This window comes from Diplotaxodon limnothrissa, linkage group LG8, assembly GCF_057381915.1.
Source record: "Diplotaxodon limnothrissa isolate DT_005_m linkage group LG8, D_limnothrissa_male_GT1.1, whole genome shotgun sequence".
Classification (NCBI taxonomy): Eukaryota; Metazoa; Chordata; class Actinopteri; order Cichliformes; family Cichlidae; genus Diplotaxodon; species Diplotaxodon limnothrissa.
Genome location: NC_140603.1, coordinates 23633630 through 23661599, shown reverse-complemented (window position 1 = coordinate 23661599; position 27970 = coordinate 23633630). Strand labels below are relative to the sequence as shown.

The 27970-nt window shown below is 40.6% G+C and overlaps 1 protein-coding gene across 1 annotated transcript in view; it reads right to left on the bottom strand.

Annotated features, from left to right (window-relative positions):
- The window catches only part of pgs1 (phosphatidylglycerophosphate synthase 1), a 54753-nt gene that overhangs the window by 11441 nt on the left and 15342 nt on the right, over positions 1-27970 (bottom strand). Inside the window, exons 2-7 of the mRNA XM_085361532.1 lie at positions 24910-25120; positions 12943-13020; positions 8025-8124; positions 7747-7936; positions 4653-4831; positions 734-933 (exon numbers count right to left, since the gene is read on the bottom strand). Of these exons, the coding sequence (XP_085217658.1) occupies positions 734-933; positions 4653-4831; positions 7747-7936; positions 8025-8124; positions 12943-13020; positions 24910-25120 (958 nt within the window). The remainder of the gene's footprint in view (positions 1-733; positions 934-4652; positions 4832-7746; positions 7937-8024; positions 8125-12942; positions 13021-24909; positions 25121-27970) is intronic.

Here is a 27970-nt window from a genome sequence, read left to right as displayed (position 1 = left end):
GATGGATGAGTGAATACTTCTGGCAATAAAGATATCACGACATGAGGAGTGGCTCGAGACTTTTGCACAGTAGTGCATATTTTATTTTATAACCTACCATAAAAACTTTGTACTGAAAATATGCAAACCGCTCATCCAAACAACCTCAAATTCAACACTGCACTTTCTCAGCTTTCCATCAATACACCCATTACGCCTGAAGTGTATCGGGCTGACAGACAATGATTTCTCTAATTATTCGTAGAATGAAATTCATTTTTATTGCTGGTAATGGATTCATAATGTCAGGAACCTGATAAGAGTTTCCTTATTGTTCAGCTCTGACTTAATTATTACTTAAATTTATTGATGGCTAAATTACAGTATATTGCGCTAGCAATCATTTTATTATATTTATTCCCAGAATATGTGACTATGAAACAAATAATTATCCTTGATTTATGGTTTAGTAGTCATGTATCATTTTATTAGTCATCTGCACAAAACATGTAATGAGTGAAGGGTTCATCCACGCTCACAATGGCCCTTTGGGTGGTGTCTAAATATAATCACCGTTTACAGAAACAAGCAATGAGTCAGGTAATTACAATGACAGAAATCTGCATTTATTTATTTTATTTCAGACCACGCGATAACCAAAAATGGCTTCAATTCCTGAAGAATTGAAACCGTAAAAGGCAAAAAGTTCATTTTAACTACAGATGTACAGATCAGATGCGGTGTTGAGGCTCACCTGTGTGACCTGCTCGTCCACTCTGATGCCAAGAGGTTTCATCTGCACCAGCGGGAACACCCAGGTGTCCTCCTCCACCTCGCTCATCCCCTCATCCTCAGAGTCCTCCGACTGGTTCAGAAGCCGCTGCCTAATATGGGCCGAGTTTACAACCTCCATAATCCGCTTCCTCGCCACTGCCGAGAAGTCTTGCCGGTTGCCTAGTTGCCATAGAGATACAGTAGGAGTGAGTGTGGAGCTAGAGGACTGCAAGTGGGAGACGGGTCAGCCTGATCTCTGGGTCACAGTGTTCTCGGTCATGTGGTCGTGGTACTCATGTTGTAGGGGAATAGAGTCAGTTATACAGTGACACTGTGATACAGCAACAACCTTTCTGAATGACAATTTTTCACGAATAACATTTAAAAAATGCTTAAGGTTGGATCAGGGATATCAAACTCACTTTACATCATGGGTCACATACAGCTTTGTCTTTAAGTGGGCCAGAAAGGTGAAAATCCCTTTTCTGTCAATGTAAAGTAGTTTAACTGCACATTTAATCCCTGCGAATCCTCAATGCAAGAAAAAGAAGTGCGATATCATGAGTATGTCTGTGTAGGTTCTCAGTTATCCAGGTCATGACAGTCTAAGAAGCTTAGAAAGAAAGCGAGTGGACTTTTTAAACGTTTCATGAAGATGTTTCACCTCATATCCGAGAAGCTTCTTTGTATTTAAGCCCGAGTGGGAGTTGTCCCACAGATGGATTAAAGAAAGGAGTAAAAGCCATCTATGTCCACTGTGAACGACCATCTTTGAACAGATGAGGTGGCTTACGACAACAACTCTCTGCCACATACTTTTAAGATCCCTTCCCAGGCGCCTCAACCCCCACTCACGTCAGGTGATCTCAATAGGTCACTTGATAGGGTGAAGCAAGGCCTCACAATGGTTTCAGCTGAAACCTCTGCTAATAACAGCCCACGCTTTTTGTCACACCTTGGCTCATGTCGTGAGGCACATGATTAATAGAGGGTCATAAAAACTCCCTTAAGGGACAACTCCCACTAGGGATTAAATACCTGGGATTCTCCCGCATTTGGTTTTAGAACTGAAGAAGCTTCTCAAAGGATAGGTGAAATGTCCAGTCACTTTCTTTCTAAGCTCCTTAAATTTCAGGAGTGCATCTCAGTTTTTCTGCACGATAAAGAAGTGCTGCTGTAATTAATGAAAGAAATCTGTCAGCACGACTCTTTAGGCTTAAATTGTAAATAATAAATATTTAAAATTAGAGAAAAGGTTCTGTCAGCTCATTGCCCAGACGGAATTATAAATTTAGAAACTTTTTGTTAACTCAGAGAAAAGCTGCTATTTTATTTATTTATATATTTTACTGTGGACACTAGGGCTGTGTGATATGACCAAAATCTCATATCCCGATATAAGAATTCTATCGTCCGATAACGATATAAATCACAAAAATGTAACATTTTCTGTCAATTCTGTGAATCTCGGGCAGCTCGTCTTGCGGGAAGTGACTCCAGCTACATGACGGGTAGCTGGAGTAGAGTGTTTTAACCGATGCATGAAACGATACACTTTTAGACATAAGTTGTAAAGGCCACAGTTTTCTTTGTGAGTAATTATTACACGGCGTGCTGCGGGGAAAAGCCTGTTCTAATATATAGTATATAACGATATAACAAGTACAATATAACGATATATATCGTTATATTGAACAACCCTAGTGGACACAATCTAAAAAACACATCTGTTGTTTTTGCCAGGCCAATTCTGGCCCCTGGTTTAAATAAACAGTGCGGAAGGAGTTAAAAATGATGGCTATATTCATGCTAAGTATTCAAAATCGAGTGGGCAGAGCTTCCAGCTACGCCACATTATCAGCAATCCCAACCTTTTAAAATGGATTCACAGTCATGAACGGCACAAAACATTGGAGACATCACCCATCGGTTTGTGACGATCTCTGTTTGCCAAGATTGGGGCCGAGCGTTGTTTTCCTGTAAAACCTTTCTGCAACCAAAATGATCGCCACCCAGTGATCATTTAAAAAAAATTCAAATTTAAGTCACTTCACTTTTCGCACTCGAAAGTCCATCTTTTATACCATTTAGGTTTCCTGCATTAAATTTACAGCACAGGCATGGAGCTCCAAACCGACATCCACCTAAAAGAACATTTAAACTCGCCTACATCTTTCCAGCTCTCTGATATGAGACACTGAAATGGATTTCATTAAAACTGAGTTAAATCACAGCACTCATTTCAGTCTCTTGCCTACAGAGTCGTTAGCTTAACGCTGACACTTTTTTAATTTTGAGGGCTGCATTCCATTTTAGGACATCAGGGGAGGACTGAGATCGTGGCCAGTTCACAGAGCAAAATGACACAACGTGTCCAAACATTGAAGCTTTGCACTTCCTCTCTAAAAGCTTGCACTGCAACCATAACACTGCAAAACCTGAGCTTTTTTAATGATCCATTTTGACCATGTTCACATTGTTCTTACGGTTTTATACTATTTTTTTTTAATTGTACTATTTGTATGATCATTTTTATTATTTTACAGGGAGATTGTTTATATCAGAGAATTTGCATATTTAATTTAGTTTATACATTTATTTATTTATGTATATATTTGGGAGGTACTCAGAGTAAAGGAGCCATTTAAGGAGGCTTGAGGATCTGACTGAGATGCCTCTTGGACAAGGTGTCCTAAGCATGTCCCCGGAAGGCCCCAGGGTAGACCTGGGACATATTGGAGAGGTTATGCCTGTCGGCTGGCCTGGGAACTCCTCTGAGTTCCCCTGGATGAGCTGGAGGAGGTCTCGAGGTCTTTGCTTAGGCTGCTACTCCCCTGAGGCAGATAGAAAAAGGATGGATGTATGGCTGCACCTCGCAGAAAAAGTTGCTAAAAGTCACAGGCACACAGCTGGCACTGAAGAAGAACCTGCTATTTAAAACCATTTATGGGCAGCCAATCAGAAGAGAGCTTGTTTCAGATAGAGGATGAACTGAGGGGCAGCACTCAGTGTGAGTATTTTGAACTGTGAATCATGCAAAGTTACTCTAGTACAAGGATAAAATTATGGAGCAGGAAATTAATGTAATAGGCCCCCTTTTTGGAGTTCCTTATATCAACAACCACACTCGTGTGAACACATTAGCTGGAAAGCTCCTGCAGTCTGTTTGTGCCATTCCTCTGATAACACCAAATGCATGTTGCTCATCCTTGTGTTAGGACAGATGACCCTACAGGTGAGCAACCTGCATGACGTGAGCCTTTAAACAGTCTTTAAATCATCAGTTATCACCTTCTGCCTGCAGACAAACGCACTTTTTCTTTTAACGCCATTCTTACGATCAATAACAAATCTCATCAGTCATCTTCACAAATGTCTTTCACTAGAATTTCTCCAGTGTCTGTGTGTGTGCGCGCGCGCACGTGCATGTTTGTGAATTAATTATGTGTGTGTATCAGTTCCCATTTCATATCTTCTTCCAGCAACACTGTGACATCACAACTCTATTCCTGGTGTTCGTTTCCATGGCGGTCCAGTCCTGCAGACATGATGTCATTCATCCCTCAAACGAACATCCTGGCAGCCTGCACTCCAGTTACGGACACACTGTACAAATATGTGTGCGTGTGCGTGTGGACAAAACCCTGACAGTTTCACATCCGGCTCCATGGCTAGCCAACCACAAGAGCTCGCTCTACATCTTCCTCACTGTACTCTCACAGAGCTCTCCTCCCTGGCCTGCATCTGGCTTGTCTAAGCTTTCAAGCTCCATTAGCAAACTCCTGGAGTTGAAAACAGGCTGCAAGTGAGCATGGAGTGTCACATGCTGTCAAAACATGCTGAGGGTAAACATCTGTCTCTGTGCACAGGCCAGGGATACAGGAGTGTTCGGTTTCTACCTTTGTACGGGTGCACCATGTCCTCGAGCATGGTCACCGAGTCGTCGGGCTGGAGCTGCAGGGAGACGTCTCCCACGGCCTCCACCAGGTCGGAGAAGAAGTCGGCAACCTCCCTGCAGTTCTCCAGCAGCACGTACCGGTCCTGTCTGTTGGTGAAGTACGAGTCGCTCAGGTTGGCCCTGAAACACAAGATCCGGGAAAAGTAAGAGTAGAGGAGGAGGAATAAGGAAGCTAGTGCAGGGGTGGGGGATCTTATTGAAATGTCGTCATATGAATATTTTTCTGAAACTGTGTTTATTCAAGAGGAAGGGTGGTGCCATTCAAGTGAAATCAACATATCAATTATCATGTACTCACGAAAGGAAACTGAGACAAAAGCCTCTAAAGCTGCGTATTCTTCTTAGCTTTAACTTTTTTAAAAAGAGGTGGCAGACACAGCCTTAACGGGGGATCCAATTCATTTCATATGATACCCAATTCAAAATAATCCTCGATTATTCTGTACCAGGCTTTGGAGCAGCCAATCACAAAGCCATTTTAGCCCTCTCCACCCATGCCTTTAGCCAACAGTTTGTAAGTTGAGCTGAGTCACACAGCTGCTTATTCACAACATCTCCCGGTTCTGATTAAAGGATGCAACATTACCGGTGCGGCTTTATGAGTTATTAACACAGGATTAACTGTGACAGCCCAACATGTCGTTAATCTTCAGTAAAAGTTTTTCGTGGGCCCAACTTAACCTGCAGGAGCATCTTGTGGAACATGCTTTGCTGCCAAGGAGGAAATGAACAGACCGCGTGTTAGAATGAACACAAAGCATGTCACGACTTCTTTAATGCACCAACACTGGCGCAGTGCCAACGTCCTCCATAAATTTATTGGAAATTTTCTGCATAGTTATTGTGAAATGGGAAACACATCTTCCTATTTCCAGTAAAACTTTAGGGACTCTGAACAAGATCACACACGACAGACAGGAGATAGGAGAAGGGCAGGTTCAAATATATGAAACTGCCAAAACGTCTTATATCCCATCAATATGAGGTGCCTAGAAAGAGACAGGCCCTCGGGGTCAAGACTCGTCAGAGACTAATACTTGGAAACATTCCTCAGGATTTAAGTGGAAATATCTTCAAAGGTCATCATCATGAAATATCTTCAAAGGGGCAAGGATTCTTGTTTTAAAGAAGTGAGAAACTTCTATCAGAAATAAATGCCAAACACCTCGAAATGCGTCTGAAATCAACAGGTTATAACGACTTAAATTATTTAAAAAAAAAAGAAAAAAAAAGAAAAAAAAAAGACCTGCATCAAGATTCACCTGCGTGGTAACAAAACGCAACAGTCGCAGCTGTAAATATGTTTTAGTCGGTTTACATGGTGGAAGTAAAGAACGGCACTTTGCGTATCCTTTATTTGTTTTAATGTTATGTTTCCAAAGTCCCAGCGATGTTGATTCTCCATTTCACAGCCGTAAGTTGCATCTGCATGTACTGAAACATGACTACATTACAAACTTATCCTGACAGAGTGCATCCCAGACAAAAGATGAGCCTTGGTAACAAAACGTAGCTATAAAGGAGCCCTGTCATATGCAGCTACTTGTCTTGTTTAGCCAACGTTAAACTGGTGCAGCAGATTATAAAGCTAAGACATCTGTGTTAACCCACACACACGATTCATTTTTGTACTTAACAACAACAAAAAATGAGTGCACTGTACATACAGCACTGTGCAAAGGCTTTAGGCCACCACCCATTTCTTTATATTTTAATAGGAAAACAGCAGAGTGATTTAGTAAAATATACATGGAGGTATAATATATAAGGCAACAATTCAGTTTGTACCATTGTAACGAGCTTAAAAGTCAGTACCTGTCACCCTCTGTTCATCTTTGGCTTTTTCCTTGATTCAGCTTAAAAAAAAAAAATATTGGAGCAATTATGGGTTTTTTGAGTTTTTTTGCAAACAGGCTGCTAGTAACCAAGTGCTTAAATATACAATTTAAAATTTGTTCTTTGCTGTGGTTATGTTTAGACAAAACTGGTTCCGCTCTGTTGCGCAAGGGCCTTGTTTATCCTTGAAAGACTAACAGGATCGGTGTGAAATGTCTTAACAAACAAAAACAAAGTTCAGTTATTGTTATTCTATCTGTCTAAAGTATGTAACTGACTTAATTTTCCTGGAATGACTTAAGTGAAGGTAGTAAGGCACTGACAGGCAGTGCGCCAAACCAACACGTCTTGCTTTCCAGTCATAATTGGCAAACAGTCACAGTTGCTGTTGGTAACTAAAAGGAAACTAAAAATTAAACCGGGGTTAAAAAAAATGACTCAGTTGAAACAAAAACATGTTTTTTTATTAAATTGTCTGCTTTTAACATATGCCCGTAGTTACACATTTAGTGTGAGGAGGCTTTGGCGCAGACACTGGGAGGTCATGACTGTGAGTCAACTCCCAGCAAGTATGTTCTCTAGCACTGATTCTGATATTATTATTGACCTCACCAAATGCGTATTAAAACCCCTACTTTAGTTTTTTAATCTAGTTTTTACTTACTAAGAAAAACTAAACTAAAGGAAAGGAAAATAATAGTAAAAAAATTCCAAAGTATTGCAACCCTGCATATTAATACATTAGTTAACATTATACGGCTGTGTTTACAATGATGCACAAAGGAGGACAACATTGGATTTTTTAGAACAAAGGGCATCAGGACCCCTTGCTCTCCCTGCTCCTCCTGCACACTAATGCATTACCGTTTTGAGGGTATCATCAAAGTAACTGTAATATTTTCACCAATTTGGCAGAATAAGGTCAGCATGCCATTTTATGTTCTGAAGAGAAATGGACTGGAAACCACAGCAGCACTGTGCCCACTGGCTGTGGAGCAGCTCCCACTGAGCTCCGTTTTCCCCGAATACTGCACGTCAAAACAAGCACTGAAAACATTTTTAAGCTAATCCAGTAAGCACCTGCAGCTTGTGAAAACAGACAGTTTCCTGGAGGTGGGACAACTTTATTTTAAACTTCACTCTGAATTCAAACAAACACACAGGGAGTGTGGAAAAAGGTCATACTGGCACCAACATACCCACTGATGATGATGCTGTCATCAAACAGGTAGACTTTGATGTGCTGGACTCCGATGGTCTCGTTGAAGCGCTGGGGGACTAGCAAGCGCAGCAGCCCCCTCAAATCTGGAGTGTGGTACAGAGATACCCTCATCTGAGATGTGAAGCGCTGCAGCAGAGGTAGCAGCATGGTCCTTGAGTTAATCTTTCCTGCACGTGAAACACAAGTCACACAAATACAATCAGGATGATGAGCGGGGAGTTCTGTGCTAACCAAGTGCAGGAAACCGCTAACAACCTCGTGATCCGCGTGTGTAGTCAAGCAATATGGAGACTTTCAGGTCTGGAGACTGGCTGTTGTCCTGGGAACATTGGAGGGCTTCCTCCATACAGTCCACCTTTAAAAAAAACAAAAACAAACACACACACACACACAAACCCCAGTTAAAAGAATTCTGCATCAACTTAGCATGTAATTCCTTTAAGAAAGAGTTTAACATGTGATCGAGGGCTGCACAAAAAAACCCAGACTTCCCTAGGGACTGCCATGTGTCAGTTGCATGCGGTAGTTGATTCTGATTACTGTTATTTTTAGTGGTGGTTTACGGTTTCTAATCTTTAGTGAGTGTGCATTTCTCCACACTTGCTACATTTGTCTGTGTCAGGAAAGTTTTGACTACAACAGAAGCGTTGTGCTGTGACCCACACTTTTAGAACAGATGCTGTAAGGCACAGAAAATTGTTCTCCAGGGTGACTTGGTTATTGTGGCAGACACTTCAGTCAGAGACTTGAGTAATGTGCGTTTCAGTAATTCGCTGACGAAGCCTCGAGCTACTACCCTTAAAGTGTGGGATTAAGAGCGATAAGCCCATTTCCATCTAACTCAACACCTACAGAATTTTGCAAGCTTCCCATCTGCCGCTGTATTCACACAAATTACGGGAATAGTGGGAAAGTCCTCCCTGAGAAGATGTGATGATAATAAACAGGTTCACCACAGTGTGTCTTTTGTCCCGTTTCCCTCCCCTCACCCCCAACCATCACAGCAGATGGTTGTTCCTCCCCGAGCCTGGTCCTGCTGCAGACTTCTTCCTGTTAAAAGGAAGTTTTTCCTTCCCACTGTTGCCAAGTGCTTGCTCATAGGGGGCTGTCTGATTCTTGGGGTTTACTCTGTATTATTGTAGTGTCTTTACCGTACAATATAAATAAAACTGAATCACATTTTGATTGTAAATGGATTATCTTTGGATTTGCAGCTGTTTGACAGATGAAATAAGATGTTTAAGGTGTGCCTTCTTACCCATATCTCCCATGAAAAAGATTTAAATTTAACCTCCTAGGACCTGGCATCTACATATGTGGACATCACATTTTGGGTTGTCTTGACCACAATACAAAATTTTGCTCTACAAGGGCCTGATATCCTCTTCTCAGAAACTACATAAAGGTAAAAAGATAATCCTTTGTTTTTACATTTATCAGGTCCCAATCAGCCCAAATAGCGAAGAGAAATTAAAAATGCATGGCATGAAAGCATTTGGGTCTCAGGAGGTTAAGGAAATTTTCTGGTTAAATATATAAAACAGCCATTTTATGCAGTTCTCGAAACATCAGAAAATATTTTAACCTACTGTAAAGTCACAGAAAAAAAGAAAAAGAAAAAGGTATTCATTATGTGCCATTTACAACATTATTTTTTCCCTGGTTCAAGTTAACACTACAGGACAGGCACTAATCGAAAGTTTAACTTTTATTTAACAATGTTAAGAAATGAGGGAAGCTTTAATGTGGCTCAAAACAGCGTAACCTCTCATCATCTCTCTCATGCTGAGAGTATTTGATATGGGAAAAACCAGCTACCACAAAGAAAGGGAAATACAGCCACAATAACGACAGATTACTTACAGAGTGAAGACATTGGAAGGTGATTCTAAACACCTTTGCTGTGCAAAAAAGAAAAAAAACAACAACAACAAAAACCACTATGAGCAAGCACTTAGTGAGAGTGGGAAGGAAAAACTCCCTGTTAACAGGAAGTAACCTCCAGCACAACCAGGCTCTGAGAGGGGCGGACATCTGGCATGATAGGTTAGAGTGAGTGTAAGAAAACTGCACAGAAAAGAGTCTAATCATTAGTAAAGATTAAAGTTTATTTCTCTATTTTTTTTCTAGGATAACGGGAAATGTGCAAAATGAAAATGAAACGTCCAAACATACATGGAAGCATATAAGCCAAAAATAAATAAATAAAGGTTTGTACAATATTTGGTATGACCACCTTTATTCTTCAAAACAATGTGAACTTTATTAGTTAAGCTTTCCTTTAATTTCTTTAAGTGTTCTTCTGGAATAGTTTTCTAGTCATCTTGAAGGGCATTTAAAGCTCTTATTTTTTTCTCCTCCCCGTGTTCTCATCCTTTTTTTAATGTCATTTCCAGTGAAAGTTCCAAAATGGAGACACAGTACAAGGAAACGGGTGAATGACAATTGATTAATTCTCAGTATTTATCAAACATCAGCTCCGTTTTATTGTCCGCTTACTGAGCGTGGGAAAAAATGACTCACCCCGGCACACAAAGAGGAAACGGCTGCTCGACAGAGGACGCCACTGGTGGCGAGCGAAGTCTTTTTTGTGGCCTGCTTGGTATTTGGATCCCTACTGATATGAAACAAGCGCTGTTTTACTTCTGCTAAATTGTGCATCTGGTGCCCAAATACATTCACAATGCGTCACCCCGCAGTGTCTGTTTACATGCCAGTAAAACATTTCGCCTTTCCAGTAGAGAGCTCTTTAGGGACCACCAACACTTCCAGCTCTGGAAGTTCCTTGAGGCGTAAATCTGACAATGAGTGGGAGCTCTAAGGAAAAAACTGTTTATTTCTGTGAAGCTGAGAACCAGCATTTTGTTATCATTCTCTGCAAGACTGTCTCAAACGCCTAATACTATTAAATGTAGATTTAAAAACAAAAACAAAGAGTCCTCTATTGCGGTCAATCTTAAGCAGGCACACTTAGCCCAGGCCTGCAGACACACACCATGGAGGAGATGTTGCTCCTTTTATGTTTTTTAAGTTAACCTTAAGTTTTGTGCATGTTTCGCACAGGAAACAATTCAACCTGACAGATAAAGGAGGGGCAGCAGAGAGATTGGGGGGGGGGGGTCTCATGAGGAAATTAAAAACCTAGAAGCTTTACTGCATTTGATGACACCTGGAAAATTTTTATCTTTATGATTTGAAGACTTTTAAGAGCTAAAGGTTCCTTAAGCTTAATCCAAAATGTGCATTTTTAACATCGACTTCTGTCACAGAGGAAACCATGGCCAGGAAATAAAATAAAAAAGGAGAGTTTTTATATGTTAACAGTTGTGTTGACCAACCAGCTATCCCTCATAGTGTTATTCAGTGACCCAAAATGCACTTTTTCAAGTTTTCTCTTGTGAAAACAGATAAAATATTCAGGATACTAAAGATTGCTTCTGTTACTCTACTTCATAGACATTAAATTGCTCTATTTCTGCTGTTTAAACTTTGATATATGCCATGAAACTGATGCTCAAAGTTGGCTGCAAAAAACGTAAAAACCTGTGTTGAACAGAAACTTCTAGCTTTAGGTTGCGACACCTGGATTTGCTGTCCTTTGAGGGGCCTATAACTCGCATTGCTTCATTAAACATAATAAAATTACTGCATATTACATAAATCTGCAGATTCTGATGGGTGTCAGGTGGGGCACGCATTGATTTTTGATGGAGTAATCTATCTGTAGGCTACCGTAGCTCTATATTCGGACAAATAACCAAGATTCGTCTTTATCGATTTGTTTGCTGTCGGTTTCCAAACCACTAGATGTGATTTTCTGCATTAAAACTGTACTAATTCATATTCTATGGGATCTGGGGGATACTGGGCTAATTTTACTAGTAGGTTAAAGCTACTTGAACACAACCAAACCACTGGGAAACAAGTTCTCTGTAGTGATGAATCATGCTTCCCCATGTGGGAGTTCTGGCAGCTTGGCCAACGGTACTTGTCTGACTGCTTTGTGCACAATGTAACGTTTGGTGGAGCGGGGATCATACTGAAGACCAGCACTGGTCTGGCTGTTAGCATTGACTGTAAGAGGGTTCTGGATTCAAACCTGCCTGTGTGGCACTATGTTCTTTGCTTGTGTGTGTGTGTGGTTGTCGTCTGCCTAAGTTGTGCCCCGTTTTTTCCCCTATGACAGGGGACCCTGTATTATTTATATCTGTTTACTAGTTTGCCATCCTCTTGTCCAATGCTTGACTCTTTAATGCCTCCTATAAACAAAAAGAATAACGGGAAAGCTTATCTGCAAGTGCAAATGCATGAAGCAAAATACTCTAGCCTAAAATCTACAACTATAAGCACGCTGCATAACTTTTGCATATAGCACGTTCAAGATAAACATGCCTTGCCCTCAAATATCAGATTGTTCCCACTGGCTACACCACAACTTAAGTAAATATGCTCTCCAGGTGTGACCGAATACCATCTAGTCTGTGCCGAGCCTGGGATCAGGGCTGCGTTGGTGTATCTAGGCTTTACGTTGAAACTGCACCTGATATTTGCATTCCTTTGTCTAAACCAAAGAACAGACTCACATTTTTGCACTGCATGCACTTCAGTTCATCGAGTCCAATTTCAAGCAAACCCAGGCTTGAAAATAAAATCGTATTGACTCACATTTCTAGTAATCCATCATCCTGTGAGGTTACAGAGTTTGGCAGCACTCACAGCTGATCCCAATGCTTTTAACTGTAATTAAGCATGCTGGCTTGTCTGTGCCTTTTTGCTGTATTTCACCCTCTCCACTGCTGCTTGTACCAGATTGAAAAAACATGAAAAAATGCCAAATACGAGCATCATTCCAGACTGTGGTTTGCTTTGGGTTAATGTTGTTATGCTAGGCTTTTCAAGCATGAAGCACAGCAGGCTGTCACATGCCAATGCTGGTCTCCTTATACCCATAAACCCTTGCATTTTGGGGTCATTCCTTGTAGTTGGTCTGGAGTACATTTTCATTCTGAACAAACCACGCAGTGGGCGTCCTGGAAGAGAAGTCTGACTCATACTTTCTGGCATCTCTGGCCAGTAATGGTATTGTTCTCACCTGCCCAGAACTAAATTCTCTAGTGTTGTGAAAACATAGAGACACACACGCACATGCTTGCGTAAATGCCACTTTTCTCACCAGCTCCTGCTCCAGCTGACCGGTTCCCAGATAGAGGGAGGCCATCACCACCCGCCTCTGTGCAGTCTTGATGCGAGCCTACGGTAAAAGGAGAGAAAAAAAAATACAAATAAGGAATCCCAACAGTGAATGTGAGTGTAAGTCTATGTGGGCGGGAGCTGATACTAGGAAATGATAACGTATTCACGGGAGTTACATTTCCTGTAGCCACATGCAGGCACCTGGTCTGGGGCACAAGGAAAGAAAGCAGTTGTAGTGCAATCATGAGACTGACAAATAAGAAAAGGAAACAGTGTTTATGGTGGAAAAAAAAATAATCTCCCAACTGTCAGTAATTTTAAAAAAAGAAAAAAAACAAAACATAAGGAATTTCATGTTTTACATTTTAGTGACATTATGAAATCATTTATAGTGCTGATGGACTGGTATTTACACACACACACACACACACACACACACACACACACACACACTTACTTTGCAGGGTTATCCTAAAGACTGAAGGATGCTGTATTGGGCTGAGATCAGGTGACTGATGGGGCCATGGAAGAATATCTAATTTCTTTGCTTTTTTGAGCACAGAATTTAGTCCAATACACCTCATTCATCCTGGTAAGTGGCCTGGTTCTACTGGAAGTCACTGGAAACATGACTATGGCAAAGTATGAATACCTTTTCCTTTCGTACTTTACTCTTCTCATCTTTCTACTATAAGTTTATCTGGGCCTCATCTGTCCAAAGGATGTCTTTCCCAGAACAGGGCAGGCTCCTTCTGATGATTTCTGGTAAAGCCTAATCTGGGCTTCCTGTTCTTGAATGCAATCAGTGGTGCGCATCTTTTTTGTAAGCCCTTTGTATTTACATTCACAAAACATCTCTTGACTCTGGCCACCTCCACAACTCGACTGACTTGAGAAGATGTTGTGAGGAAAAAAAATACTTTAATTTCTAAACAATAAAAACAACCCTTGAAGTAAAGCTGAAAGCCTGCGCTTGAATCTCATCTTGACTGTTTCTTAAAATCAGCTGTGGTGGTGTACGGAGGCAAAAACTTCAAAAACTGTATCATTGTTCAAAAACCAAAGGAGCCATCTGTGTATAAACTACCTGTTCATCACTAAATGGCAGACTCACACACTTAGTGACTACCTGCTGAACACAGTGAGCCACTAGACAGCTACAGGATCAACTTTTTCCCCCTCAGAGGCCATTAAGAGACCAAAACCAGTGAGAATATCGGGAATCTAAACATCAGCTGTCCAGAAAAACAACCCAAAATGGAAATGGAGTAGCATTTATACAGCAGTCTTCTAGTCTTACTGACCACTCAGAGCACTTAACCATACATCCATACAGTGCTATACCCCTTATTCTTTACCACCATTTTTCTAGCTCCAAGCACCAAATAACCTAATATGCATCTCTCTGCACTGAAGGAGGAAGCCAGAAAACCTGTGAGAACCCATAAAGGCAGAACATACAAACTCCACACAGACTCCTACCTGCCATGAGGCGACAGGGCTAACTGGGCTGCACCAACACGCTGCCTGAAATGAGTAATTATGCTGATCTATAACTCCTGGTTAAGTAAACAAATAATATCACATAAGTTAAGGAGTCACAAATCATTTATCCTTTCCCTGAGTGGGAATAACGTTTTCAGGGCATTCAAAGAACTTAAAATAAAAAAATCCTCCTTCAAGTTATCATCTAGTTAGATTCCCATATAAAAGGGTTATGAGAAGATTTGAAAAAACAAAAAAACAATGATAAATGTTAAGTTTGATTTTCTCAAACCCAGAATGATACCCTAAAATTCAAAAGAATCATTTACATTTTTGTAAGACACAAAAATTGTAAAACTAACATTTATTTGGTTTTGCTTAAAAAAATATTTTTTTAAATGTCAGATTTTAAAACAGGTATGATTTCTTTAAAAGGTAGACTAAACCGTAATTAAAAACAAAATTCCTTTTACCGTCTGTGGAGATTATTATTAACACTCAGGGCAGAAGAAATACCACGATGTTTTACAATTTGTGGGAAGTGTCCCTTTAAAGCACGCACATCTTAGTGAATAACAAAAAAAATCCTTAAATATTTCTGCACCTTAATGCAGCAAGATCTTCTTGCTTGTTTAAATACCAGTTAGACAACCACAAAAGTTCCTCTTTCTTTTGGCTTCTCATGCCACAAAGGTTGCGACTTGATCATTCAACTACAAGTGATAAAAACAGTCTTCTGACCGTAAGTGACAAAACCGGAAAGAGTAGATTTTGTGCCAGAGGTGATCTAAAAATACTTTCAGGTGAAACCTTCCCAGCAATGAGGAAAAGTCAACATAATCACACCCATTCAACACATTCCGGTAACATCCTTTTAACATCAATAGTTTTTCTTATGCAAATATGACACGTTTGACCATTAAAATGCTTTATATTTCATGCACCGTTTTCAAACCTTCTAATATACATTTATATTTATAGAAGCACTGTGATTGCATCTGAGCTCCAAGTGATAATAAAATGAAACAGAAATTCTTCCTAAGTAGAATTAAGAGCCAATTTCTTGCATATAACAAATCTCTTATTGTTCAAGTCTAACTGTGGATTTGCATGAAGGAGGATCCTGCCTGAAAGTCACATGGGTGATGTGTAACTTGGAAGAAAATCATGTGTTTTTGTTCTTTGAAGCTTTAAATGCCCCCTTGTTCTAAGAAATATGAAAGGACTTCAATGTGGTGGCGTAGTTATTTCATTAAAAAAAACAACATCTTTTTAATAGTTGAGCTTTATTTTGATGCGTTTACTCACTGTGACTCTGCACACAGTGTTTCAGTTTTGGTTTATCTATTTACTACACTGTAAAAGTCAGACTTTCTTTCAGGATTATCCTATCAGAAATACAGAAATTTCAGCATTTTAAAAGGTGTTTCAGTTATTTTATTTCATTATTTAAGAGACTGAGGCATTTAAATTTATCATTCCTCATCCACCATCGGGTAAATAATAGTCTGCAACTATCATCGAAATCTCTGCACATTTTCTTCAAAGCAGTTCCCCCTCTAAACTGTCTCAACTAAGAGCAAAGTAAACTATACTTACTGGGATGTTACCAAATACTATATAGTACAGACTGTAGCCACTGTGATGTCACCCATCGATTTGTAAAATCCTGTTTTGAAACTACAACTTCGCCATTGTGGTTGTCGCCGAGTTTGATTTTACAAGATGGAACTGGGCATCTGGAACACGAGTACCAAGTTATCAGTTAACGTGCAAGAACCGCCACCAATGCTGTTTGCTTAAGCAAACGGGATCCATAAATTGAATAGTTGCACATAACAAATACATAAACCGGATAATCAGTGCTAAGTAACAAGCACAATCTAACTCACTAAAACTGAAGTACAGACTTTGAAAGTGCTGTTAGTAAACTTCTCTGCACAGTAATCTATATTTCTTAGGGGTGCAACGATATCGATATTGAACCGTTTGATACAGTGCTTTCGGTTCGGTACGCATATGTATCAAACAATACAAAATTTTTAATTTATTTTATCAACTTTTCTTCTGACGATGCTGTCTGTGTTGACAGCTCAGTGGATCTGCGTTCGACTACTCCGCCTAAGCTGCACTGTCGAGCGCAGCGCAAGCTAGCAAGACAGAAGCTAAGCTTGTTGCAACATGGCAAATTGAATCTCCCCCACCCTCATTCAGATCTAGTCTTTGGAACTATTTTAGTCTTCATGTGACGTATGACCCTGAAGGTAAGCGCGTCATGGACAAAAGTAAAACAGTATGTCGGATGTGCCACGCAATGCTCAATTACATGGGTGGGAACTAGTGTGTTAGCGCAGTTTGCTTGTTAACGTGTTGACGCCCCACGCACGGGGCGCTCCGCGGTAGCTCGTTAACGGAGATTTGCCGTGTTGTGGTGTTAACGTCATTTCAGATTAACGCTGATAGCACTAGTGGGAACACAACGAATATGACTGCACATTTACGCCGACATCATCCTAGTGCAAAGACAAGTGGAAGCAGACAAAAACAACAAGCATGCATGCTACAAACTTCACCAGAGTCATTTAGACAGCCGTTAGCACATGATTCTCCTTATGGGGACCTGAGATGTTTAATATGCTGCTGAGAATATAGCCCAGAAGAAGCGTATAGTATAGCTTTTATTTTGGAAAGAGCCATTTCTCTGTAATAAACTCTCTTTTCCAAAGATGAGTGATTTCTCAATCAGATAGATTTATTATTTTATCCTTTTGTTGTTTCAGCAACATTACATTTTAAAAAAAAAACTGTTATGTTTGAGTTAAAATATATATTTATCATTTTAATAAATAAATTAAAAAAGCATGAACATTTTTTCGAAAAAATATCTAACCGTGACACCAAAGTATCGAACCGAACCGAACCCTGAATTTTGTGTATCGTTGCACCCCTAATATTTCTATCTTCAATTATGTTAAAATGCTTCAAAAAGGCACCAACGCCACAAACACAGTGGAGAGTTCCTAATTAAGCTGACAATTCACTCGCAATACCAACTTTAATTTTAACAAAATGTAAAGTGACAAGTTATTTAAAATAAAGTAATCAAATGTTTATGGACGGGTAAATTTGTTATAAAAGATAGAACATTTTTGTACCAGATTGTAAACTGTTTGTTTTAGTTACAGCTGTAGTCGGGATATTCTAAGATGAGAATCGGTGGGGATCGGTTTGCTTTTGGAAACCAATTCCAGAAACCGCTTTTTGGCAATTCTATGTTAGCTTCATTTTTCAGACGCAAAGCCTGCAACTGTGGATTTTATGTGTGAAATATACTTCCTGGACGAGTCTCAACTTCTCAGAAGTAAATAAAGTTTGGGCACAGAGCCTACTTATAGCCGTAAATAAAAAAAACTCAACTCACATATCTCGTCTTTCTCACACTATAACTGAATGGCACCATTTACTCCAGCATGTAATCCTTCGTTTAAGACTGAAAAAACATACAGTGCTGATTGGTTTGTCGCAGGAGTTACATTCTAAAAATAACCCACGACAGGTGAAACCCGCGAAGTAGCCAACTAGGGCTGTTCAATATAACGATATATATCGGATGACGATATAAAAACGTCTGTTTCATTTTATGCTATCGTTTGTTTCGTGGTGTCACAAAATAAACTGGTTACGGCAAAATATTTTTTCATCGTTTTGATGGTCACTGTAGCGGCTATATTCATTTCTTAAAGTTTTCTCTTTCTCTTATATTTTATATAACCACACTACTGACGGACAAGCGCCTGTTTTTATGCGTTGTGGTTAGCAACAACGACGGTAACACCATCGAGTGTCCGCTTGTTTATGTTCCACATAAACCTTTCACAATAAAGCTCAAGATCCTGTTGAGACTTTTCAAAATAAACTGAATCACGTGAAAGAGCAGATTGTTTACGGATGAGAAGTAAAAAAGAGCCGCCAGGGCCCGATTTCAGGAAGCGGGTTTAGTGCAAACTCTGAGTAAGTATACCCTGAGTTAACGAAAACTCTGGGTTTTCGGTTTCACAAAGCGAGTTTAGATTAATTCTGAGTGAGTTACTATGACGACACACTCCGTGAAGCTAACCTGCCCCCTAGCAGGTTTACTTCAACTAACCCTGACCTTCTCCGCCTCTTTGTCAGAAACCTGACTGTAGGAAGTGTCAGACATGGCATGCCCCTTCCTTGAAGAGCCAGTAGATGTTGAAGACCAAATTCTCCGCAGAGCTCTCCGCCGGGAGATAAGATAAGATAAGATAAGATAGAACTTTATTAATCCCTCGGGTGGGTTCCTCTGGGAAATTCGACTTCCAAAAAAAGCACAGCAACGACCGAAGTTACAGTTACAGAACTGTTATATATATATACACACACACACACACACACACACACACACACATATATAAATACAGAGACAAATATAAATAAAATATACAAAGGGGCTAAATAGAATAAATAGGAATAAAAAATAAAAATACAAGTGAATTGCACATTTCAAGTATTGAGTCTATTGCACTGTTGACTATTTACAAAAAGTATTGCACAAGGTATTGTACAGTGAGGTGAAGAGGCACTACAGCTTAGTTGTTCCCCCCTCCTTTGTCCTCCTGTTTCCCCTCCCTCTCCCCTCCAGAGAGGAGTTAAACAGTTTGATGGCGTGTGGGACAAAGGAGTTTTTAAGTCTGTTAGTTCTTGTCTTGGGGAGAAGCAACCTGTCACTGAACAGACTCTTCTGGTTGTTTATGGCCGTGTGCAGAGGATGCCCAGCATTGTTCATAATGTCCAGCAGTTTCTTTAATGTCCTTTTCTCTGCCACTGTCACCAGAGTGTCCAGCTTCATGCCGACCACAGAGCTAGCCCTCCTGATCAGTTTCTCCAGCCTGGATGAGTCCCTCTTTGCTGTGCTGCTCCCCCAGCACACCACAGCATAGAAAAGTACTCCAGCAACCACTGACTGGTAAAACATCCTCAGGAGCTTCCTGCAGATGTTAAAAGACCTCAGCCTCCTGAGGAAGTACAGTCGGCTTTGGGCTTTTTTATACAGGTGCTCTGTGTTGCATGACCAGTCCAGTTTATTGTCCACCCACAGCCCGAGGTACTTGTACTTGTTGACCACCTCCACCTCCTCCCCCTCTATCTGAACTGGCAGTGGACCTTCTCTGGACCTCCCGAAGTCCACAACCAGTTCCTTAGTCTTTGAGGTGTTGAGTTGCAGGTGGTTTGTGTGACTCCATGCGACAAAGTTCCTCACCAGACTTCTGTACTCCTCTTCCTGATCATCCCAGATACACCCCATGATGGCTGTGTCGTCTGCAAACTTCTGAATATGGCATAATTCAGAGTTGTAGCAGAAGTCAGAGGTGTACAGGGTGAAGAGAAGAGGGGACAGCACAGTTCCCTGTGGTGCTCCTGTGCTGCTGACCACTGTGTCAGACGTGATGTCCTTCAGCCTGACGTACTGTGGTCTGTCGGTGAGGTAGTCGGAGATCCAAGCCACCAGGCAGGGGTCCACCTCCATCCTGTTCAGTTTTTCCTGAAGCATACAGGGCCGGATGGTATTAAAGGCACTGGAAAAGTCAAGAAACAGGATCCTGACCGTGCCTTTTCCCCCATCCAGGTGTGAGTGGGCTCTGTGTAGGAGGTACAGGATGGCATCCTCCACTCCGACACCCGCCTTGTATGCAAACTGTAGTGGGTCCTGGGCATGTTGTACCTGTGGTCGGAGGAGGTTGAGGAAGAGCCGCTCTAGAGTCTTCATAAGATGTGACGTCAGTGCCACCGGTCGGAAGTCATTCAGCTCATTGGGCCGGTTCTTTTTGGGGACCGGGACGATGCAGGATGTCTTCCATAGGGCGGGCACTCTCCCCAGTCGCAGACTGAGGTTGAAGACTCGTTGTAGCGGCTCCCCAAGTTCAGCAGCACACGCCTTAAGCATCCTAGGACACACCTTGTCTGGGCCTGCTGCCTTTCTGGGGCGAAGCTTCCTCAGTTGCCTCCTGACCTGATCCACTGTGACACTGGGAGATGTTTGGGAGGAGGGGAGGGGGGGAGATGTCTTGCTGCTGAGAGAGGGATTGGAGGAGGGGGGTGTCATGGTGTCAGGAAGGGGGGGAAGCGAGGGAGGCAGGAGAGTGGGGAGAGGACTCTGTAGTGAAGGTGAGGGTGAGGGTGGGGGGGTTGTGGGCTGGTCAAACCTGTTGAAGAAGTTGTTAAGTTCGTTTGCCTTCTCCACAGTCCCCCCCACTGTGCTTTTCTTGGTGTTGTGGCCTGTGATGGTTTTCACACCATTCCAGACCTCCCTCATATTGTTCCTCTCCAACTTCTGCTCCACCTTCCTCCTGTAGGTGTCCTTTGCTTCCCTCAGGAAGCAAAGGACAGAGTGATTAGAGCGCGTTTGGACATTTTGTCATTTCCTGATGATTTCCTGTGTGAACGTTACCGTTTTTCAGCACAATCTATAATTTATTTGAATAACATCCTCAGGCCTAATATTGCTCATGTGACACATCGCGGACATTCTCTCAGTTCTGTACATATTATTTGTATTGCACTTCGGTTTTTTGCAAACGGGAGCTTTCTGTATAATATTGGTGACGCTGAGCACGTTTCCAAGGCTACCGTCTGTCGGGCAGTCAGGAATGTTACAGTTGCACTGAAACGTCTCCTGTACTCGTTTGTGGTGTTCCCCGGTCACAGACCCACAAGATTTATCAAAGAGGGATGCCACAAAATTGCAGGTAGCAGGATGAACAAAACTTAATTCATGATGTGGTGATATTTGAACTACTACTTAAATGTTACATTTATTCTCACGGTTCCCAGGCGTGATTGGCTGTATAGATGGCACTCACATTCCAATCATTGCTCCTTCAGTAAATGAAGGAGACTATGTGAACAGGAAGTCTTTCCACAGCATTAATGTACATAGCTCCCTGTAGCATTTCAAACTAACAAATTATTTCATTATAGTAATGGATGCTAATTTGTGTTCTCTGCACTGTGAAGATCATATGTGATGCTGCCAACATTATCACAAATATGGAAGCCAACTGCTCAGCCTCTGTGAGTGGTGGTGGTGGACGACCTCCACCTGTTTTTCGGGCCTCCGCTTTTTTTTCTGTTGGCTATAATGGGTCACATTTGAGCATACAGAGTAAGCAAATATGTACTTGTAATGTGCTCAGATAATTTCAATAAGTGCTTACAGAGGGGAAATTAATGTAGCCTCTAACTGCAATTGATTTACATCGGACAAACAGACCAAGCACTATGGCCCATGATACAATTACACCTTACCTGTTTGGACTATATTTTTATATTTCATTTTTACTTGCTGCCAGGAACGTTTGGGGCCTGTTGGGTTGCACCTGCGCTCACGTCACATCACAAAATAAAATGTATAAAATATAAAATAAAATATAATAAAATAACGTGTTAAATGGGTGGAAATCCCTAGATCAATGTTTAAATTAACACTCACGCATTGACTCTGTCGGCTATGTTTTGCCATGCATGCACCCTTTCTTTTGCAGCTGAGGCTGTGTTGCAAATTTTGCGGAAAAAAAGTATGTTATCGGCATATGCTGCCATCAGAATTTCGGCCTCAAGTGCTGTAAAATACATTGACCGCGCCTTCTTTCCCTCCGTCTCCATGGTGACTCGCTTAATCTGTGCTCCACTAATCAGGGCTTTATGTATCCTCGTGCGCGCGTTTAACTTGGGGTTAAAGCAACTCCGCGTTGATTGAACTAATTGTTATCAGCCTTTCTGAAACCGAATATTCCGAGTTGGACAGTTCGGGGTTACTCAACCCTGAGTATCGTTTTTCACTCTGAGTTTTCTAAACCGGCTTCCTGAAATAGGGCCCAGGTGCTAAAAAATAAACCTTAGACTCAAACGTTAGAACAGGCTTTTCCCCGCAGCACGCTGTGTAATAAATAGTTACTTCTAAAAAGTTACACACGGCAGCAGAAGGAAAGATGTCAACATCTACATTTAAAACTACTGAAACTAAAAGAACCCATTTGTAGAGTGTTAAAACCAGAATAAAAAATGAACAATGTGAGCAATGTTCCCTCTAATCTGCGCGCATGCGCAATTGCGCACTGCTGGCACATCTGCGTTGCGCACAAAAAAAAAAATCCAACCTGAATTGAAATTAAAATTAATACTTTAACAATTCTGTTTTGCAGTGTTAGTAAGTGACAGGCTGCTCCCGTATGGGATTAGAACGATGCCACCTTATCCCATAGTCCAGCCAATAATGTGATTCACATTCGTATATACGCAGCTAATCAACGTCGTTGACAGGCTATGACAGCGTCCTTATTTGCCGACACCGGTGTTTTGGCTAGCAAAGCGGCGTGGCTGATGTGGAGTGAAGCCACGTTAATGACAACGTGTACAACCATTGGAGATGTAAGCAGGACAGACGGAACAATTGACGGGAAAAGTGTGGACTTTATACCAGTTTTTAAATTGTGTTGATAGGCCACGTAAAATCAGTTATGATAAAAATATATGAAATGCTTGGTTTTCTTCCTGAATACTATCGTTGTTTATATTTACTGCGGGAAGAAACGGTAAAAATGGCGTTTCATAAGGAAAACGCTGGAAAGCACTCTCCACCTGTGAGCAAAAACAAAACCAAAAAAAAAAACTCCGCAGCCTTTCCTATTGGTGGGAAAATGTACCATGTCGACCAATCAAAAAAATGATATGACAATATGGCCATGACCAGTTGTTTAGGAAGGAGGGAAGTTTTAGGAGTGACGGCGGTGTTTTGAGATGTGAGAGATTTGCGATGTTTAGCGCAAATCTTGTGTAGTTAGTGTGTAGTGTAGTCAATAGTTTTGTTGTGTGTGTCAGAACAATGAGGCGACTGCTGAATGTTACAGGTGTTACAGGAGTGATATATCTCCTGTTGTCAGGCCTGCAGGTATCAGGCTGTTGTTCTCCTTTATCTCATAGTGGACAGAAATAATTTTTTGGAGTGGCACAAATAATTTGTGTGGCATCAAATTTGATGCAGAACAGCTGACCTGCTCCCCTCAGGCAGGAGGCTCCGGTCCATTCGCACCAGAACCTCTCGCCATAAGAACAGTTTCTTCCCCTCTGCTGTTGGACACATGAACAATAAACGTACGACTGTTCCCACCACTAACACATGACCCTACGCTGTGTTCATTGCATCATTCCATGTTTCGGCACTGATCACCACCTGCACTCATGTATATATCTTTCTACGTAGCACTTTTAATTCTTATTCTCATGTATATATCTCATGTATATCTCATGCATATATCTTTCTACGTAGCACTTTTAATTCTTATTCTTACTTTTATTTTTTCATGTCTATTTAAGCGCAATTTATGACAGTATGTTTGCACTGAAGCACCGCAGCAATTTCCTAATGTTGTAAACCTGCTCAACATTTGGCAATAAAACCCTTTCTGATTCTGATTGTTCTGTAAATAGTTTGAAATGTTTATTTAGAAAATGCTTTGGCTGAATATTTAGGTAAACAGCTGCAAAAAACTTTGTTGTTTGCATAACTCAGTTACTTTTTTTGAAGAAGTAACTATATAATTAATTGCCCAACATTGGTCATTATTTACTGTATTTTGCAGACAGAGTTACAGGACTCTCTCCCAGACTACAGACGCTTTATAAAAAAAAATTAATTAATTAATTTAAAAAAGTTTTGTTTTCAAAATTGGAGTTATTTTTACTTCCAATAGTGTTAACATACTACACAGGTCATGAACAAGATTTTTTTTAAATTTTCATTGTAAGTGGGCTAAAGCACTTAAAAGTAGTCTAACATAAATGCTGTAATTTGATTATTTTAATAAACCATGTAACTTGGATGGATTTGATGCTGGCGTGACCACAGTGTACACGTCTGCTGTTGCTCACAGTGGTCCAAGGGACCGCTCAGGGAGTTTGTGTGTTTGCTCAGACACGTGAAATATTAGAGGGAACATTGAATGTGAGGTATTTAGAACTGAAACTTAAACCACATTATGGGAACACGTGAATCTGATATCATCTTCTTAAGACGGGAATTAACATGTGACCTCAAGTTTTTATTTTAGTGTTTAAAAAGTACCTTGTTTTTCCAGATTGTTTATACCAGAAAAATTATGTCTGGATGCCAGTTTCCTCCTCAAGTTCTCGTCAGCATCAACTAAAACATGTTTGAACAATTAATCATTGTCACCTGCAATGTGGACACTGCAGCAGAGTACACAGAGAAGAGTCTACTGTGATAATAACGCTTCCTTGGTTACCTTGTGGAATTTCATAGTGATACATGTATTAAAAGTCAACACACATCTATCAAGTTTCATATTGAACAGACTAGAGCTTTGTTCTCATTTTTAAAATAAATCCTGTGTAGTCAAACCAGCTAACATGCTCTGAGACAGACCTTCATTGCCTGGTAGAATTGGTCAGGTGACGTCAGAATGTGGATGTGGGAACCTGGCACCCGGAAGGCTGGTACATGCTCTGCCATCCATCGGAAGTGGCTGCAAAGACCTTCTGTTTGCTGGGCTCCGGCTGAGCTGGTGGGCCTGGAGACGCGATGAGGGGCTGGGTCGGTTTCAGCCAGAAGAGGGGCAAGAAGGAGCACGGAGGACCTGCAGGAAACACGGAAAGTAGAGCAGGAAACTCATTTCATGTTGATAATGATCTAATCAAAGCAACTAGAAAATAGTCTGATCAATTTTCTTTCAACCCCACAGGGGCGGGTTAAAACTGAAAAATAAAAAAGGCATAAAAATCAAGTTATCAAAGAACAGACGCTCCATAACAGCTTAGAGCTCTTGTATGATTTCAATTGGTGCCTCGATCAGCTGGCAGTTCAAGGCAATCCATATGACTCGAATAATAACTTATCAATAATTAATAACTCAGCTCCCATTTACACTCCACCACATTCCATTACATTTATGTATTACAGGTGATCATCAATAGCAGAATCCCTCGAGCAAAGATTTGTAATTAGGCGGCTGCATTTGCAGTAATGTTTTTACCATAACTAAATAGATGACGTCATAATGAGAGCTGTAGTGACGTAGGGAACCTAAATCACACACAAAGTTTGTAAAGAAGTTTTAAAAAGAACAGTTTCCCACATCCAAGGATTTATCATTTCCTTTTGATGATAACCTGTAACAAACCTACTGAATATTATTTGGCTGGCAACTCATGACACCATTTTGTTTTCCATAAAAGTATATTAAACATAACATTAAATCTGCACAATTTCCCATCGCTTTCAAAGGATTATGTTAATGACCTGACGGCCATTTTACAGATAGACAGCAATTATTTGATTATTAAATAACATACAGATTTATAATTAATATAATCCATCCAAGAAGAGACGCCAAGTCTTTCCTCTCCAGCTCTTGGGCAGGGACACCAAAGTTCCCGAACCAGCCAAGAGATGTAATCCCTCAACATGTCTGCTCCAAGGCCTCCTCCTGGTAGGACATAACTGAAACAGCTCACCACCTAGTTCAATTCAATTCAATTTTATTTGTACAGCACCAAATCACAACAGTCGCCTCAAGGGGCTTTATATTGTAAGGTAGACCCTACAATAATACATACAGAGGAAAAACCCAACAATCACATGACCCCCTATGACCAAGCACTTTGGTGACAGAGAGAAGGAAAAAAATCCCTTTTAACAGGAAGAAACCTCCGCGGGGGCCATCAGGTGGGGTGAGAGACACCTAGGCATCCTAGTCAGATGCTGAGGCTAATCAGCTGCTCATGCTTGGAGATGGAGTAGGTGAGCTCCTCACCTCTTAAGTTCACTACCCAGAGCTTGTGACCTTAACTGAGGTTGGGAAAGGATCAACCAGTAAAGCGAAATTAATTAATTTACTCTTAATATATCTGTGTTTTAATAAGTACTTAAATTGAATACTATTCACTTGGGTTGTACAAAATTTTAGAAACACCTTCACCACTGTGAATATAAATTCTGCTTGCCAAAATTACAGAGGAAGTTATATTTCAAAATGAGTTAAAGATGAATTGTTCTTCTGTTAAGTGGCTGACGCAACAATCTCATCCAGCAGCTGAAACGTTCAATCATTTATCAAACTCTTCCTCTGAAGGTGGACCTTATGGTGACTTTGTTATGCAAGCTGCTGCTTCCAGGAATGACGGTGAACTTTGAAATCATCATGAAAGTTACACAGCATGTATTTTCCATCAAGCTACAGAACGGTGTCAACATCGAGGTTATAAAATTATTTAACCCAATCTGTATTAAAAGCTTTAAAATTGCTAATCTCAGTGTAATGTTTTGTAGTCTAAAGCAAGTGACTAGTCAGCAACACTAGAAAAGTTTTGTCAATCCATTTGCATTCTTCCCTTTAAAAGTGTGTAAGAAAATCGAGCTTTACATGTGGATTTCAAGGAAAATCTACTTGTTGTGGCCCAGATTACTTGTGGAGACGATCACAGGAAGAGAATCATTTTGGAGGTATTGTCTTTTTGTGCCGTCTTTCAGCATCTCAAGTGTCAATGACGTCAGAGCTTTTTACAAGCACACAAACACACTACAGTAAAACTTCCTATAAATTAGGAATAACCAGGATGTTACACCGGAGACAAGAGAGGACATGGCACTCGATAAATGATTAATTGAAATCTAGCAGAGAATTCTGCAGCAGCACAGATGGCGGTACAAGTATAAGATCCAGGGGAGCAAAAGTTTAACAAAGAATCTTATTTTAAGCCAAAATCAGCAAATTTCTTCTTTTTTTTTTTTAAATCAGGTTTAACTCATGATATTATACATGGAGTTATTATGTCCCAGTGGCCTTTGAAATAAAGATAATTTACATAATGCTTCAAAATAATTGCTCATTAAGTGCATAAAGTTGTTATGAAGGTGGCTGCTGAGTAGTAAGACTCACTTCTACAAGTACTCAGAGCACGCCCAAGTCCCCATTTATTAGGTACACCAGGTCAAGTCTAATTAAAGAGCACAAGAAGTTACATTTTTAATCCGTTTCAGAGAAGTGCTGAAATCACTTTTCACTGATTTCATCACTTTTGTGAAAGGGTCTTTGGGTTCTGTCACATTATACAGACAGTTATTTCTGTTAGCCTTTTTCACGGCCATAAAATATGGAGAGGAGATCATAGAAACACCTGTCAGTAAGAAGGACTGCTACTTTATTATTTAAACTGGGTCACCAATCAGCATTTTATTTTCCAGTGGACACCTCCCACAATTCTAAGGCCAAAATTTTTTTTTTTTTAAACAATTTAATGTTTTTAAAACATTCTCAGGGCCAAGAAAATATTTTTTTTGTAGTGATGGCATCAAAATGTGGAATATATGAACAGAGAATATACTTAAGTATAACTTGCAGCTTGCCAAAATAAACGTTTTGGCTCAAATTCACTTCAGTTGCAGAATCATTTGAAACCGGCACAAAAGGAAACGTATCAGTGTCGGT